At 39.9% G+C, this 16,182-nt stretch overlaps 1 protein-coding gene across 1 annotated transcript in view; it reads right to left on the reverse strand.

Annotated features, from left to right (window-relative positions):
* scara5 (scavenger receptor class A, member 5 (putative)) overlaps positions 1 to 16,182 on the reverse strand; it is a 454,157-nt gene that overhangs the window by 250,573 nt on the left and 187,402 nt on the right. Inside the window, exon 4 of the mRNA XM_051924614.1 lies at positions 2,702 to 3,376. Coding sequence (XP_051780574.1) covers positions 2,702 to 3,376 — 675 coding nt within the window. The remainder of the gene's footprint in view (positions 1 to 2,701; positions 3,377 to 16,182) is intronic.

A 16,182-nucleotide genomic window follows, 5' to 3' on the forward strand; every position in this document is an offset into this window, starting at 1 on the left:
CAAGCAAGGCCAGCACATCAGCAAAACGAAACCTCACAAGAAAGACAAAGTCGCTTAGCCACTAACATCGGCAAAACGGTATCCCTTTTACATTTCCTCCCACCGCTAATGCACAAGCGATGTGAGCACATCAGCAAAACGCATCCTTCTAGGAGAGAAATGCCCAGAGTAGTTCCTTTCTCTACATTTCAATTTTTTTTCTGACGATTTCAATAGTTTCTTGGACACCAAGCTTTTTACAGCACGGGCTTACACGGCTAGTATAGTATAAACCTGATGGCAAAAGTGCTGAAACTGTTGCAAATTTGACACCTAGGGAAATCCAAAAACACTGACTATAGGCCAAATGCTCATGTTATTGCAAGAACTATTTTTCCTTGTGACATCAGTCCAAACCAATTTGATACACTGGCTGCATATGTTTGTATTTAGCAATGACTCTGACACATTCTGATGACACGTCCAGTGAAACATTCCAAAGAGAGAGCACAGAGGAAATGATCTTTACATCACAGATATTCTGCTTTATATGGAACACACATGTTGCCCAACTTCAATGAGCCTAGACACTTACAAATTAAAGAAAGCACCATGCAGTTTTCAAAATCGTCTCTGTGTTTATTTACTTTGGCTTTCTTGTGCTTCAAACAGTCCAGCTGAGAAGATAATTTATGAAGAAAGAAAGAAAGAAAGAAAGTTGTACAAATAAAAATGCTTGACAACTACTTGTTGTTGCATTGCCAAGAAGAGCAAGCTTGATGTTGAGACTACTTCTTCAGGTGGATATCTTCTGTTGTGAACCAGTGTTTAACTAGTATTAAACATGTTTTAAAACAAAGAAAGTATGATGGATTACCATGCAGGAAATTGTCAGTCAGTCATTTTCCAACCCGCTATATCCTAACACAGGGTCACAGGGGTCTACTGGAGCCAATCCCAGCCAGTACAGGGCACAAGGCAGGAACAAATCCCAGGCAGGGTGCCAGCCCACTGCAGGACACACACACACGCACACACACACCCACACACCAAACACACACTAGGGACAATTTAGGATCGCCAATGCACCTAACCTGCATGTGGCCTAGGATAATCATATAGATCAGCAACATCCTAAAGAGATAGAGGAGTGCAATTCAGTAATGTTATCCTGAAGGTGAGAAAGAGGCCAAAGGGGTTGACATGTGGCTGGAACAACTCCTGGCCAAAATAGTATGGTATATGGTCCCAGGACGTGAGGAATTGGACTATATTGACTCTATGAACGTTCAGACTGGTAGAAGGGTGTTTATTACTCTCCAGCCCACTTGGATGGAACACCTAGTCCTGGAGCTGACGGATTGGGACAGTTATGCACTTTTAAAGAGAGGAAGTCTGGGAGCTGCCAAGAGACCTGGTTTTATAAAGGCTACATAAGGCTTAGGGATGGAATGATGACTGAGCACTCAACAGGCACTGTTGTGTTGTCCTGTGACTTTATAAACCATCTGCTTATGTTGGAATTAATTTCAGACTTCAGAGGATGTGACCCTAGGGGCAAGACCAGTGAGTTCAGAGTTGAAAGGTGTAGGGAAGGACTTATTGTCAAGAAGGTTAGGACGACTGTGTAAAAAAGAAAGGGAGACAAATGGGTTAAAGAGAATTGTTTATTGGTGGCAGTGGAAAAAGGGGAAAAGACCCAACAGAAAAGGTTCAAAATCATCCAGAAAAGCCCAAATAGGAGCAGGGGTTGTTTCACTCTATTTGTGCTAAATAACCTAACATTTCTCCATTGTATGCTTTAGTTGACTGCTGATATTTTATGTGTGTGCGCGTATGTGTGTGTGTGTACATTGTCACATGTGTCATTAGGGGATAGTTTCAGGGTTCACGTAACAATGATACAGCAATTCCAGTCTAAGCCTTGCTCAGGTGGTGTTGTAATTCTCATGCTTTTTCCCTACCCATCCTCAGAAAAAAAGATTGTCGGTACAAAGAGCTGAATGTCATTTCCACCCATAACTCAGCCTCTTCTTCTCACAGATTTCATAAGAACCAGCACTACCAAGACGGCTGCTGTCAGTGAACTGAGGAGATATCATTAACGGCATGAAGCCAATGCACAGCCTATTGCTCATTTTTGTTTTTTTTTTTTAAAAAAACACCCTTAGAATACATATGAATCACCATCCATGCCCCAAGCCTTTATCTTTGCCTCATTTTGTTACAACATATATGTTTATAAATATATACAATATATGCATGCACTGATAATTGTGTCCTCTTGACCATCATTCTGGATTTGGAGGGCCATTATGAGAGCACCCCCTAAAGTTACAAAAGGTTTGCTTATATTCTCCCTGTTCTCATCCATTTATTTTCTGAACTGTCTGATTCATATGGTGAGTTAGACCCTATTTAGCATCAATGCAGAAAGAAACCATCACAAGGAACACCAAAATACACCCATACACCCACACCCAGATTCACTTTGTTTGGGCCAATTACACTCAAATTTACTGCTTAGGGAAATAAACCAGAATACCTTGGAAAAAAAATATATGTAGAGGTAGAATATGCAGATTCCATACAGGTAAGGCTTGGATAAGAACCCAGGTCTATGTAGCTGTTCCATACAACTGAGCCATTTATACCATATCTATGATATTCTTTTTGTTTAATTCAGATTAAATATTGACTTTGATTTGTAAGTACAACTTACCCTCCGCTAAGGTTAGATTTTTCAGAATTATTGATTGCTCCCAGTCTTTAAGCCTTAGATCTTCCATAACAGAGTTCAGTGTGGTTACCTCATTTTCTAACTGTTCTTCCATTTTTACCTGGGCCAGTCTTATCACTGTGGTATCTGTTGTGACATTAGTTATTTGCAGCTGGAGGTCCTGAATTTTTATGTGATGCATACCAATGTCCTGAGTGAATGTCCGATTTACTGAGTTCATGGTTCCACATACTTCAGCTAATTTGTCCTTGAGTTCATAGACTTGACTGGCTGTATTTTTTAATAAAATCTCATGTTCCTGCATGGAGAATCTTGTCCTTTCTAAGTCATCCACAAATCGATTGGAGTTCCTCTTGGTAGTCTCATTCATACCCTTGAAGATATCCCCCATTTCTATTACAGACATGGCAGTTTTTTCTGATGTGGTCTGCACTGTTTGGACATTTGCCTCAAGTCTCTGAACCACTTGGTTTAACTGTAGCAGTGTGTCTGTATGGTTCTGAAATAGGCCCTCAAGTTTCCAGATGTTCTCCATTACATCTGTCTTAAAAGAGAGCTGAGACAGGGCACTCTTTAAGTCTCTGAAGTTTTCATTCAGCCGTGTAACATTCTCCTTTAATGTTGCGAAGTTCTCTGATGACATCTCTGGCCTGGATACTGAAAAAAAGGAACCAACAGATTAGATTTAACAACAGATCACTTACAAGAAGAAGAACCTGATAGTCAACATAACAAGTATTTTCTATTATTTATTCCAAACAAATCATACAAATGCTACTACTTTTCTGAACAACTTTATTTTTCTTACTAAAAACCATATTCTATAGTGACATTATCAATGTGCAGTGTAGTGTTTTGTTTTTGTACAAAATGTCACATTAGAGCAAGAAGGTTAATTAAAACAATGCATATAGAATTATGGATAGTGATTTTTGTTTCCATTCTCCATTTTGGTGAATAACTAGCTGTGCCCAAAGAAATCTTGAAACCACATCTTCCACCACTCGCATCATTTGTTATACTATTGACAGATGCAGCCTGTGCCTTGTTTTTTGGTCTTCATCTTTTAATAAATGGAGTTCCCTGCAGCCAAAACAATTACAGAGTAGGAGTCTGTCAGTCTCAATGCGGTCTACTGGATGCTGAACAATTAACCCTCATGTCCATTGGATGCACAGTGTTTTAGGATAAGTTGTGTTGCTTTATTACTTGTCCAAATTCATCCTCAGGCCATAACAGCAAATATTGTTTATGTCCAGATACGCTAAACAATGTATGATTATTTTTTATAACTATAGTAATATTTTGACAAAGGCGTGAGTGTAAAGTCAATTGGTTACTCTAAATTGAGTGTGGGCGTGTCCTGTGATGAACTGGCTCCCTGGTGTGTCTTGTGCCCAAAGCTTCAGAGATATTTATTGTTTTCTGGTGACCTTAAACTGGATGAGCAAACCAGAAGATTAACAGATGGAAATTTCTCTAATTGGATTGGTGACAGGACACACCTCACACCATGGCCTAAACAGAATATGAAAGCTCCAGTATGGATACACAGGTGCAACAAACATGACATAGGAACAGATCGGTTGAACTTTCCTCTGCAGTGACTGGTAGAAGGCGTTTTATTGCTCTCCAGCCCACTTGGATGCAGCACCTTGTCTTGGAGCAGATGGTGTAGGGTAATTATGCTCTTTCAAGAGAGGCAGTCTGGGAGCTGCCAAGAGACTTGTTTTTTTTTTTGAAAGCTACAGAAAGCTTAGAGGGTGGAATGATTTCTGGGGAGTCAGATGGCACTGTTGTGTTGCCCTTAGACTTAAAAGACCAATCATTTACACTGGAATTAATTTCAGGTTTCAGAGGATGTGACCCTAGGGGCAAGGCCACTGAGCTTAGAGTTGGAAGGTGTGTGGAAAGACTTGCCATCAGGAGGGTTAGGGAGACTGTGTGAGAAAGAAAGAGGGATAAACGGGTAAACAGAATTGTTAATTGGTGGCAGTGGAAAAGGGTGAAAAGACTTTCATTTGCACCAATGCAGATGAAGCTGATTCACAATCGCTTATGCTTCCTAAATGGACAGATTAATATCCCTGAAGCTTAATTGACTTGGTGTTAGACTGTGATGATTAAGTGTTCCCTTAATATTTTTGAGCAGTATATATGTATTGTCACATATGTTGTGGATGGAAGACAACTTCAGGGCTCGGCTAAAAGTAATTACCCTCTGAGCCAGGGATTGGTGCTGTCGCCTAAAGCCTTTTCCCTTCCTCCCTCTACAGAGCAAATGATTGACAGTCGAACCATCAATATTGTTACTTCTGTTTCCCAGTGTCCTGGACCTGCCTCTTCCTTTTGTACAGCCTGAAAAAACTGGTTCCACTACTATCTTGAGGTAGTTGACCACTGTCTTATGTCTGAAAAGATTTTACCTCTTTTTTGTGCTATGTTTATTTTTTATGGCTTTACAACTAACTATATAGGGATCACCACGGTGACCCAAATCTTTATAATCTCTTCTTTTGCTATTCACCATATGTATGCATTGATAATTGGCCTCTTGGACATCATTCTGGATTTGGAGGGTCACTATGAGTGCAACTGTTTCAGTTGCAGACATTTTTCTTATAATCCCACAGTCTCTATCCATTTTTTTCTCAACACTCATATTTATAAGGTTATGGTGAGTCAGAGCCTATTATGGCATTAAGCTAGACAGAATCCACCACAAGGAACAGCCACATACACCATACAACAACTCCCAAATTCACTTCTTTTGGCCAATTAATCTTAAATGTACTTTTTTTAGAAGGAAAACTAGAATAACGTGAGAAAAAAAAACGTGCCCTGCCTCACGTGTGGAGGCAAAATGGGGGGGGGGGGGGGGGGGGATAAAGGGGGGGAGAGAAAGAGAGCAGGGTATATCTAATCTATCCTTTTAATCCTTATAATTATAACTACCAACATAACAATAGGCTGCATGGCAATAACTCATGGGGAAATAGGAAATTAAGGTTAAAGCTGTCTTACTTCCAGTTAAGACTATAAAATGACATCAAAAACTCAGAATCAATGTCTACATGATGGGACAGTTAACTTTGTGAGCTGGAATGTTAAAGGCCTGAATCACAAATTAAAGAGAAAGAAAGTACTCTCTCACCTAACAGGTTTAAACGCTAAAATAGTATTTTTACAGGAGACCCACTTACTAAGCAAGGATCAGTTCTGTCTGCAAAAGGACTAGACTGGCCAAATGTTCCATTCTAGCTATACAAAGAAAACTAGAGGTGTGGGAATTCTCATACATAGAACAGTCTCATTTGTAGCATCAGATGTAGTATCTGATCCAGAAGGGAGATATGTGATATTCATGGGCAACTTATTTAACTGTAAAATGATTTGGTTAAATGTTTATGCACCGAATGCCAATGATAAGGAATTCATACAAAACGTATTTGCATCTGTTCCTAATGTGAACACTCATAAAATTATAATGGCTGGGGACTTTAATTGTGTTTTAAATCCACTCTTAGATAGGACTCCTGTCACAGGGGGGATGACATCTAACACAAAGATAATTACACAGTTTGTAACTGACCACAACTTAACTGACCCCTGGAGGTTTCTAAACCAAAACTCAAGAACATATTCTTTCTACTCACCAGTACATCATTGCTACTCAAGAATAGATTATTTCTATAGATAATAATTTCTTGCCTACAATTAAATGTTGCAAGTACGATGCTATTTTTATTTCCGACCATACACCTCTGATCTTGGAGCTAAAGTCACTATGCCCCACACACTCACCTCATAGATGGCGTCTTAACCCGCTTCTATTAGCAGACGAGAACTGTACAGAATTTATATCCAAACAAATCAGTTTCTTCCTAGAGACAAATACATCCTCAGAGGTTTCTGCAGGAATTCTCTGGGAAACTCTAAAGGCCTTCTTAAGAGGACAGATTATTTCATATCTTTCCCACAGGAATAAATTAGAAACCAAGAAAGTATCAGAACTAAAAAGCAAAATTACTAGAATAGATGAAGAACATGCCAGGCTTCCAAGCGAGGCTCTACATAGGAAAAGGCAGGCTCTGCATTCAGAACTCAACCTCTTGACAACTAAAGAAACAGAACAACTAATTTATAAATCCAGACATCATTACTATGAACACGGAGAGAAAGCTAATAAGCTTTTAGCTGAACAAGTCCACAAACAAGAAGTTCGCAATGCAATCCCAGTAATCACCAACACGAACGGAGACAAAATCATTGACCATAAAAATATAATGCACACATTTAGAGACTACTATAAATCATTATATTCTACTGGATTTAAAGAAGACAACACACAATCTAATGCATTTCTGGATACATTACAGTTACCACAAATAGATTCTTTTAGTGCGGAGAAACTGGATAAACCTCTGGCGCTATCAGAATTACTTGATGCTATAAAGTCACTTCAAATTGGGAAAGCAGCAGGCCCTGATGGCTACCCTGCAGAATTTTATAAGAAATTCTCCGCTCAGCTAGCTCCCCTCCTATTAGCAACATTTACAGAAGCTAGAGACAATCAAATTCTACCTCAAACTTTTCGCCAAGCATTAATCACAGTCTTTCCTAAACAAAATAAGGACTTATTACAATGTGCATCATACAGACCAATTTCACTTCCGAATAATGATGTTAAGATACTCTCAAAAATCATAGCTAGAAGGATGGAGAAAGTGCTGCCTTCGGTAATATCACAAGATCAAACTGGATTTATCAAGGGTCGACACTTATCCTCCAATCTTCAATGCCTATTTAATGTAATATACTCACCAACAAAGTCAAACACCCCAGAATTATTATCATCATTGGATGCAGAAAAAGCATTTGACATGATTGAATGGAATACCTTTTCACTACATTAGAGAAATTTGGGTTTGGCCCGAACATTTGTGCATGGATCAAACTACTGTATACCAATCCAGAAGCTTCAGTTTGTATTAACAACATTTGTTCAGACTACTTTAAACTAGAACGTGGTACCAGACAAGGATTCCCCTTGTCACCACTGCTATTTGCAATTGCCATTGAACCACTGGAGATTCACTGTCGAAATGCTGATCAGATAAATGGGATTATCAGAGAAGGACTGGAACCGAAAATTTCTCTATATGCAGATGATATGGTACTGTATATATCAGACCCACAAAATTCTGTGCCTGCAGTCTTAACAGCACTTACAGAATTTCAAAAGATCTCTGGTCTCAGAATTAATCTGAATAAAAGTGTACTCTTTCCGGTGAATTCTCAAGCATACAATATCATATTGGACACCTTTCCTTTTATTATTGCAGATCAGTTTAAATACATAGGGGTAAACATCACAAGTAAACACAAAGCTCTTTATCAACAAAATTTCGCCGTCTGTATGGAAAACATTAAGCAAGACTTGCATAGATGGTCAATCCTTCATCTCACTCTAGCTGGAAGAATTAACGTTAAGATGAATATTCTTCCTAAGCTTCTTTTTTATTTCAAAACATTCCAATATATATCAATAAATAATTTTTTAAGCAATTAGATTCAACAATGACTTCATTTATTTGGAACTCAAAACATCCACGTATCCAAAGAGTGACCCTACAAAGACCTAAGGCAGAAGGTGGCATGGCTCTACCTAACTTTCAGTTTTATTACTGGGCAGCAAACATACAAGCTATAAAAACCTGGACACAAATAGATGAACATACACAGGCCTGGTCCACAATAGAAGTAAAATCCTGCAGTACTTCTTTATATTCCCTGCTTTGTGCCCCAATAAATGCAAGGTATCGGCAATATACTAATAACCCAATTGTGCTTCATTTACTCAGAATATGGAACTAATGTAGAAAGCATTTTAAGAAGGAGAAGTTTTTATTTGTGCACCTCTGCAAGAGAACCACCTCTTTCAACCCTCGCAAACATATGCAGTTTTTAATATCTGAAAAAAATTTCAGATTAAATTGCTCAGAGATCTTTATATAGACAACATCTTTGCATCCTACGAACAATTACATTCCAAATTTAACTATCCAGTTACACATTTCTTTCACTATCTTCAAATTAGGAACTTTAAACAGAACCTGCCCGATTTTCCTCATCTTGCACCCTCATCCATGCTGGAAAAAATATTGCTCAATTTCAAGGACTTAGACACCATCTCTGCAATATATAAAATTATTTTACAGTCCCTTCCTTTTTAAAGATCCAAGAGGACAATGGGAAAAAGATATCTTAATCAATATATCAGAAAGGGAGTGGAAAGTAGCAATGCAGAGAATTCACTCAAGCTCCATATGTGCAAAGCATGCAACTATTCAACTCAAAATTATATATATCGAGCACATCTGTCTCGCATAAAACTGTCCAAAATGTTTCCAGGGCAAGATCCAACCTGTGAACACTGCAATCAAGTCCCAGCCTCACTGGGTCACATGTTTTGGGCATGCACCAAATTAATATCATTTTGGACCAAAATTTTTAAATGCCTTTCAGACAGCCTTGGTGTCACAATCCCTCCTAACCCATTAACAGCTGTGTTTGGTGTTCTTCCAGATGGGTTTAAATAGGAGAAGGACAAACAAACTGTAATTGTATTCAGTACACTTTTAGCACACAGACTTATTTTGCTAAACTGGAAGAATCCTAACTCTCCTCTTTTAAGTCAGTGGGTAACCGATGTTTTATACTATTTGAAATTGGAAAAAATCAAATATTCAGTTAGAGGATCTGTACAGAATTTTTTTAAAACCTGGCAGGATATAATCAATAACATTTTAGAATAAGCTCTTAAAGCACCGAGGAAGTAATTCTCTCCACATTTCTTTTTCCTCTCCATTCATCTCTACTGGCCTATTAAACTCATCAATTTAGGTATGTCTACAAGCCTTAAGTTTTACCCCGTTGGCCATGCTGTCTCTCTCAGGGGTGGGGGTCGACTTGTTTTTCAATCCTATTTTTTGTAAAAATTGATCGATTTGTATGATTATAATAAAATTAATAAATAAATTTTAAAAAACACTACACATAGAGATAGAACATACAGTTTCTGTGCAGTAAGGCTTGGATAAGAGCCCAGGTCTCCAGAACTGTTCAGTACATATGTGTTATGTGACATTTTCTTTGTGTTATTCAGATTTATCATTGGCTTTGATTTGTAACTACAGCTTACCCTTGGTATAGTGGTTAGTGTTGCAATAATTAAATGTGAGTAAGTCTGTCTTAATATAGAAGAGCAATTTACCTACTGTTGCTTTCTGCCTTGTATATAATGTTGGGAGAGGCTTTGGCATCCTTTGACCCTGTAATAAACATGGATATTTCTTTATTTCTTACAAAATGCTGTAGAAAAGGTGCTATATAGGCGCCTGACCCAGCACAGAACGACACAGAGACACGTATAAAACAAGGACTTTTATTTTCTTCTTCACCCGTGGGCGCACGTCTTCCCCGTGACCCACAGGCAATACACAGTCCCAAAAAGCACTCTTTTCCACACCACAATAGCACAATTCTCTTTCTCTCTCCCACCACTCCTCCACAAGCGTAGTCCTCCTCCTCCCGACCCTGGCTCCTCGAGTGGTGGTGGCTGGCCCTTTTTATACCCCACCCGGAAGTATTCCAGGTGCTTGATCACCTGGGCCTAATTGCATTTCCGGGTGGGGCTGAGGAATTGACCAGCCGGGCTGCCAAGTCCATGCAGCTCCCCCTGGCGGCCATCCAAGCCCCCAACCAGGCTGTGGAGGACTCCATGTCCCATGGAGCCATGCGCCAGGCTGGGGAATCATCGTCCGCCAGGGAGGCTGCCACCAAGCGTCCCGGGGGAGGTATTGAGCTGCCCATGGTGGCTCCCCCGGAACAGATGCAGCAGGGGCGTCCCTGCCGGGCATGGGACCCGGCTATCCTTCACAATGACTTACATATTTTAAACTTTGACCTTACTGTCTTCATAAATGTTAAACTTCACACCAACTGATCTCCTGATATTAACATCAATGATCTATTTAATTATTGTCTAAATTATGCACTGTGCCATCATAACAGATTTCTTTAACAGTGACATACAGACCTCATTACAGCAGGGACTGAATTTGTCCCATATAACTGTAACTGACATCATTATACACATTTAAAAATAATAGTTCTTTAATGACATTTTATGGTTCTTTATAGTGTTGTGTGGTTTCTCGTAGAACCACTGCTTGACAAAGCACCATTCTAATCTGATAAAGGTTCTCTGCATATAAAGTTGATTCTTTGTGCTTTGAAATACTTCCTAATACTGTATGTAGAAAAAACAACTAGAAAACTTTATTGTATAGTTGGCAGATTAAGAAAACCTGTGCCTGTGTTATTGTATGCAGGAAGACTCATATTAAAATCATAACTTACTGATTTTTCACAAACATGTTATCATCTATGCATGGTTGTTTACTGTATGGGACTTGTTATGGATCTAAATAAATAAAGGTTATGTCTTGAACCTTCTTGTGGATGGTTCCCCTATGGCATTGATCAGGAGAACCAATCTGGTGCCTTTATTATTAAGAGTGTAGGCTGCTAGCTTCACTATACCCCAATCGTAATAGACATTTAAAGGTCCTAGAATGATCTGCTTAAAACAATTGAGTTGCCCACCAGATTTGTATCTTTATTTGTATTTATTATGTAATTAATAATTTGTAAACTTTGTAATTGCATTTACCTGTTATGGTGTTCTGAGATTGAACTCAGTGAAGAATGCTTTACAAAAGTTAAGTAAATGGGTCTTGGCTGCCTCTGGCAAGCACTACCCAGATTCTACATCAGATTAGACAAGATTTCTAATTATTGTCTATCTCTTTTTTAAATACTGAGATGATCTTTGTGCTATCCATGATTGGGTCCTGCCTTGCACCTAAGTCAGTATGATCAAGGGGGGGGTGGTTGTGTAGTTTAATTAATGTGTATATGTCCTTCTTAAGTTGGCATATGCTGGGTTTATGTCCAAGTGTCTGTTGATGGCATTTTCATCTGATAGCCAAGACTCGGCCAACTCTCTGCCGCTTTTTGTACTGGCCTTAAATTTTACTTTTACGTTGTCCCAGTTGAATGTGTGTCCTGTCGATTTAGTATGTGCATATATCAAAGATAGTGCATCCTTTCTTCTGACGGCGTTGCGATGTTCCTGTACACGTGTTGAGATTTTTTTTGACGTTTGTCCTATGTATACAGCTGAGCAAGAATTGCATGGAATACTATAAACTACGTTTTGTGTTTCGCTTGTCGATTTCTTGTTTATAGCATTAAACAGGACCATACGCAGATTGTTGGTGGGTTTATGTGCTATTCTGATGCCCCACTTGGTCAGGGAGCGTGCCGTGCCTTCTTGACACATTATGGTGATACGGGAGTGAATGCCAGGTGGGGTGGGGGTTCTGATTTACGTCGATTGTATGCTGCTTCCTTTGGCGTCTGCTGTGTAGACTCCGATTAATGAATGATTTTGAGTATCCGTTCGAGGTGAAAAGTTGAAACAGATAGCGTCTCTCATTAATTTTTGTTTCCTTGGTATTACAATGCGTGTGGACTCGTTTAAATAGGGTTTTCACGCAGCTCCGTTTATGAGATACCGGGTGGTTGCTGGCGTAGTGTAGGATCTTGTCTGCGTAGCATTGTTTGCGGTAAACACTTGTGGTCAGGGTGGCGTCACTATTTCTTTTGATGTAAATGTCCAGGAAGTTGATGTGTCGATTGTTTTGTTTTCTTTTTCCATTGTGAACTGGATTGCAGGGAATATTGTGTTAATATGATTGAAGAACTCATTCAGCTGGTTCTTTCTTAATTTGACGAATGTGTCGTCTACATAGCGTATCCAAATTTTGGGTGTAATCTGGGATAAAGCAATGTTTTCAAATCGTTGCATTACCAGTTCAGCTAGGAGTCCAGATAACGGTGATCCCATCGGCATGCCTTCTTTCTGTGTGTAATTCTTGCCGTTGAAATGAAAGTGCGTTTTTTGGCAAAGTGATATTAGGTGCATTATGTCTTTGATGGACAGTTTGGTTCTTGTCTCTATGGTGGGGTCACTATCCAGTTTCATTAATAATGTTTCTGTGGCCAGTTGGATCGGGATCATGGTGTATAGCGATATAACATCAAATGAGACCATGATCACGTCCTCGGCGATGGATACGTCATTCAAGCGCTGTAATGCCGACTCCGCGCTGTTGACGGAATAATCTGAGTCGTCCGTTAAATGTTTAAGTAGTTGAAAAAGTCTTTTTGACAAGTTGTATGATGGTCCGCCTATTAGGCTAACCACTGGTCTGTATTTTAGTGGTGTTTTGTGTATTTTTGGGAGTCCATAAAATTCCGGGCAGTTAGCATCATTGGATTTCATTTTGTGAAAGTTCTGTACATCCAGGCGGTTACCATTTCGGAGTTTGGTTAGAGTATAGTTTATTTTATTCTGTGTGGTTTTTGTTGGGTCGTTATTTAGCTGTTGATAAGTATTAGTGTCAGAAAGCATTTCTTCCATAGCTGTGGAGTATTGTTCTCTGTCTAGGATAACAGTTGCGCCTCCTTTGTCAGCTGGTGTAATAATAATGCTGTTGTCATTCCGTAAAGATCTTAGAGCTTTCTGTTCACTTGCCAGAATACGTGTGGTTGGTTGTCTTGTGTGTAGCTGGCTGGCGACGTTGCATCTTATTTCTTGTGCCTGTTCTGTTGGTATTTTTTCAGTTGCTAAGATATGTTCTAACGAACCGAGGAAGTTCATGTTAGATGCGTCCTTATAATTGAATTTTAATCCTCTGGAGAGAATATTGTGTTCTGTGGTGGAGAGCCGTCTTTTGGATAGGTTGTGTACTCTGGATTGGGGGTTGTTCATATGTTGATTTCCCGTGAGTTTACCCCATTTTTTGTTGAGTGTATTTCATTTAGAAATACGGTTTTTGGAAGCGGTGTCCTGGATCCTTTTAGTCCATTCCTCCGTAACCGTTTGTCCACATGTTGTGATTAGTTTAGCGTGTTGCTCCATAATTACAGATCGGTAAAAGTTTCGTTGGCGGTGTGTTTCCGTGATAAGTTCATACAAAACTCGTTTAGTAAACTGTTATATGATGGTTGACATTTTCGGGGTGTTCGTTGGTGGCTTGACGACCCAACAAAAACCACACAGAATAAAATAAACTATACTCTGACCAAACTCCGCAATGGTAACCGCCTGGATGTACAGAACTTTCACAAAATGAAATCCAATGATGCTAACTGCCCGGAATTTTATGGACTCCCAAAAATACACAAAACACCACTAAAATACAGACCAGTGGTTAGCCTAATAGGCGGACCATCATACTACTTGTCAAAAAGACTTTTCCAACTACTTAAACATTTAACGGACGACTCAGATTATTCCGTCAACAGCGCGGAGTCGGCATTACAGCGCTTGAATGACGTATCCATCGCCGAGGACGAGATCATGGTCTCGTTTGATGTTATATCGCTATACACCATGATCCCGATCCAACTGGCCACAGAAACATTATTAATGAAACTGGATAGTGACCCCACCATAGAGACAAGAACCAAACTGTCCATCAAAGACATAATGCACCTAATATCACTTTGCCAAAAAACGCACTTTCATTTCAACGGCAAGTATTACACACAGAAAGAAGGCATGCCGATGGGATCACCGTTATCTGGACTCCTAGCTGAACTGGTAATGCAACGATTTGAAAACATAGCTATATCCCAGATTACACCCAAAATTTGGATACGCTATGTAGACGACACATTCGTCAAATTAAGAAAGAACCAGCTGAATGAGTTCTTCAATCATATTAACACAATATTCCCTGCAATCCAGTTCACAATGGAAAAAGAAAACAATCGACACATCAACTTCCTGGACATTTACATCAAAAGAAATAGTGACGCCACCCTGACCACAAGTGTTTACCGCAAACAATGCTACGCAGACAAGATCCTACACTACGTCAGCAACCACCCGGTATCTCATAAACGGAGCTGCGTGAAAACCCTATTTAAGCGAGTCCACACGCATTGTAATACCAAGGAAACAAAAATTAATGAGAGACGCTATCTGTTTCAACTTTTCACCTCGAACGGATACTCAAAATCATTCATTAATCGGAGTCTACACAGCAGACGCCAAAGGAATCAGCATACAATCGACGTAAATCAGAACCCCCACCCCACCTGGCATTCACTCCCGTATCACCATAATGTGTCAGAAGGCACGGCACGCTCCCTGACCAAGTGGGGCATCAGAATAGCACATAAACCCACCAACAATCTGTGCATGGTCCTGTTTAATGCTAAAAACAAGAAATCGACAGCTGAAACACGAAACGCAGTTTATAGTATTCCATGCAATTCTTGCTCAGCTGTATACATAGGCCAAACGTCAAAAAAAATCTCAACACGTGTACAGGAACATCGCAACGCCGTCAGAAGAAAGGACGCACTATCTTTGATATATGCACATACTAAATCGACAGGACACACATTCAACTGGGACAACGTAAAAGTAAAATTTAAGGCCAGTACAAAAAGCGCCAGAGAGTTGGCCGAGTCTTGGCTATCAGATGAAAACGCCATCAACAGACACTTGGACATAAACCCAGCATATGCCAACTTAAGAAGGACATATACAGTAATCCCTCCTCCATCGCGGGGGTTGCGTTCCAGAGCCACCCGCGAAATAAGAAAATCCGCGAAGTAGAAACCATATGTTTATATGGTTATTTTTATATTGTCATGCTTGGGTCACAGATTTGCGCAGAAACACAGGAGGTTGTAGAGAGACAGGAACGTTATTCAAACACTGCAAACAAACATTTGTCTCTTTTTCAAAAGTTTAAACTGTGCTCCATGACAAGACAGAGATGACAGTTCAGTCTCACAATTAAAAGAATGCAAACATATCTTCCTCTTCAAAGGAGCAAACAAATCAATAGTGCTGTTTGGCTTTTAAGTATGCGAAGCACCACTGCACAAAGCTGTTGAAGGCGGCAGCTCACACCCCCTCCGTCAGGAGCAGAGAGAGAGAGAGATAGAGAGAGACAGATAAAAAAATCAATACGTGCCCTTCGTGCTTTTAAGTATGCGAAGCACCGTTCAGCATGTCGTTTCAGGAAGCAGCTGCAGCTGCACAAAAGATAGCAACGTGAAGATAATCTTTCAGCATTTTTAGACGAGCGTCCGTATCGTCTAGGTGTGCGAACAGCCCCCCTGCTCACACCCCCCTACGTCAGCGCAAGAGAGAGAGAGAGAGAGAGAGAGAGAGAGGGAGAGAGAAAGTAAGCTGGATAGCTTCTCAGCCATCTGCCAATAGCGTCCCTTGTATGAAATCAACTGGGCAAACCAACTGAGGAAGCATGTACCAGAAATTAAAAGACCCATTGTCCGCAGAAACCCGCGAA

Source organism: Erpetoichthys calabaricus, chromosome 3 (assembly GCF_900747795.2).
Source record: "Erpetoichthys calabaricus chromosome 3, fErpCal1.3, whole genome shotgun sequence".
Taxonomy (NCBI): domain Eukaryota; kingdom Metazoa; phylum Chordata; class Cladistia; order Polypteriformes; family Polypteridae; genus Erpetoichthys; species Erpetoichthys calabaricus.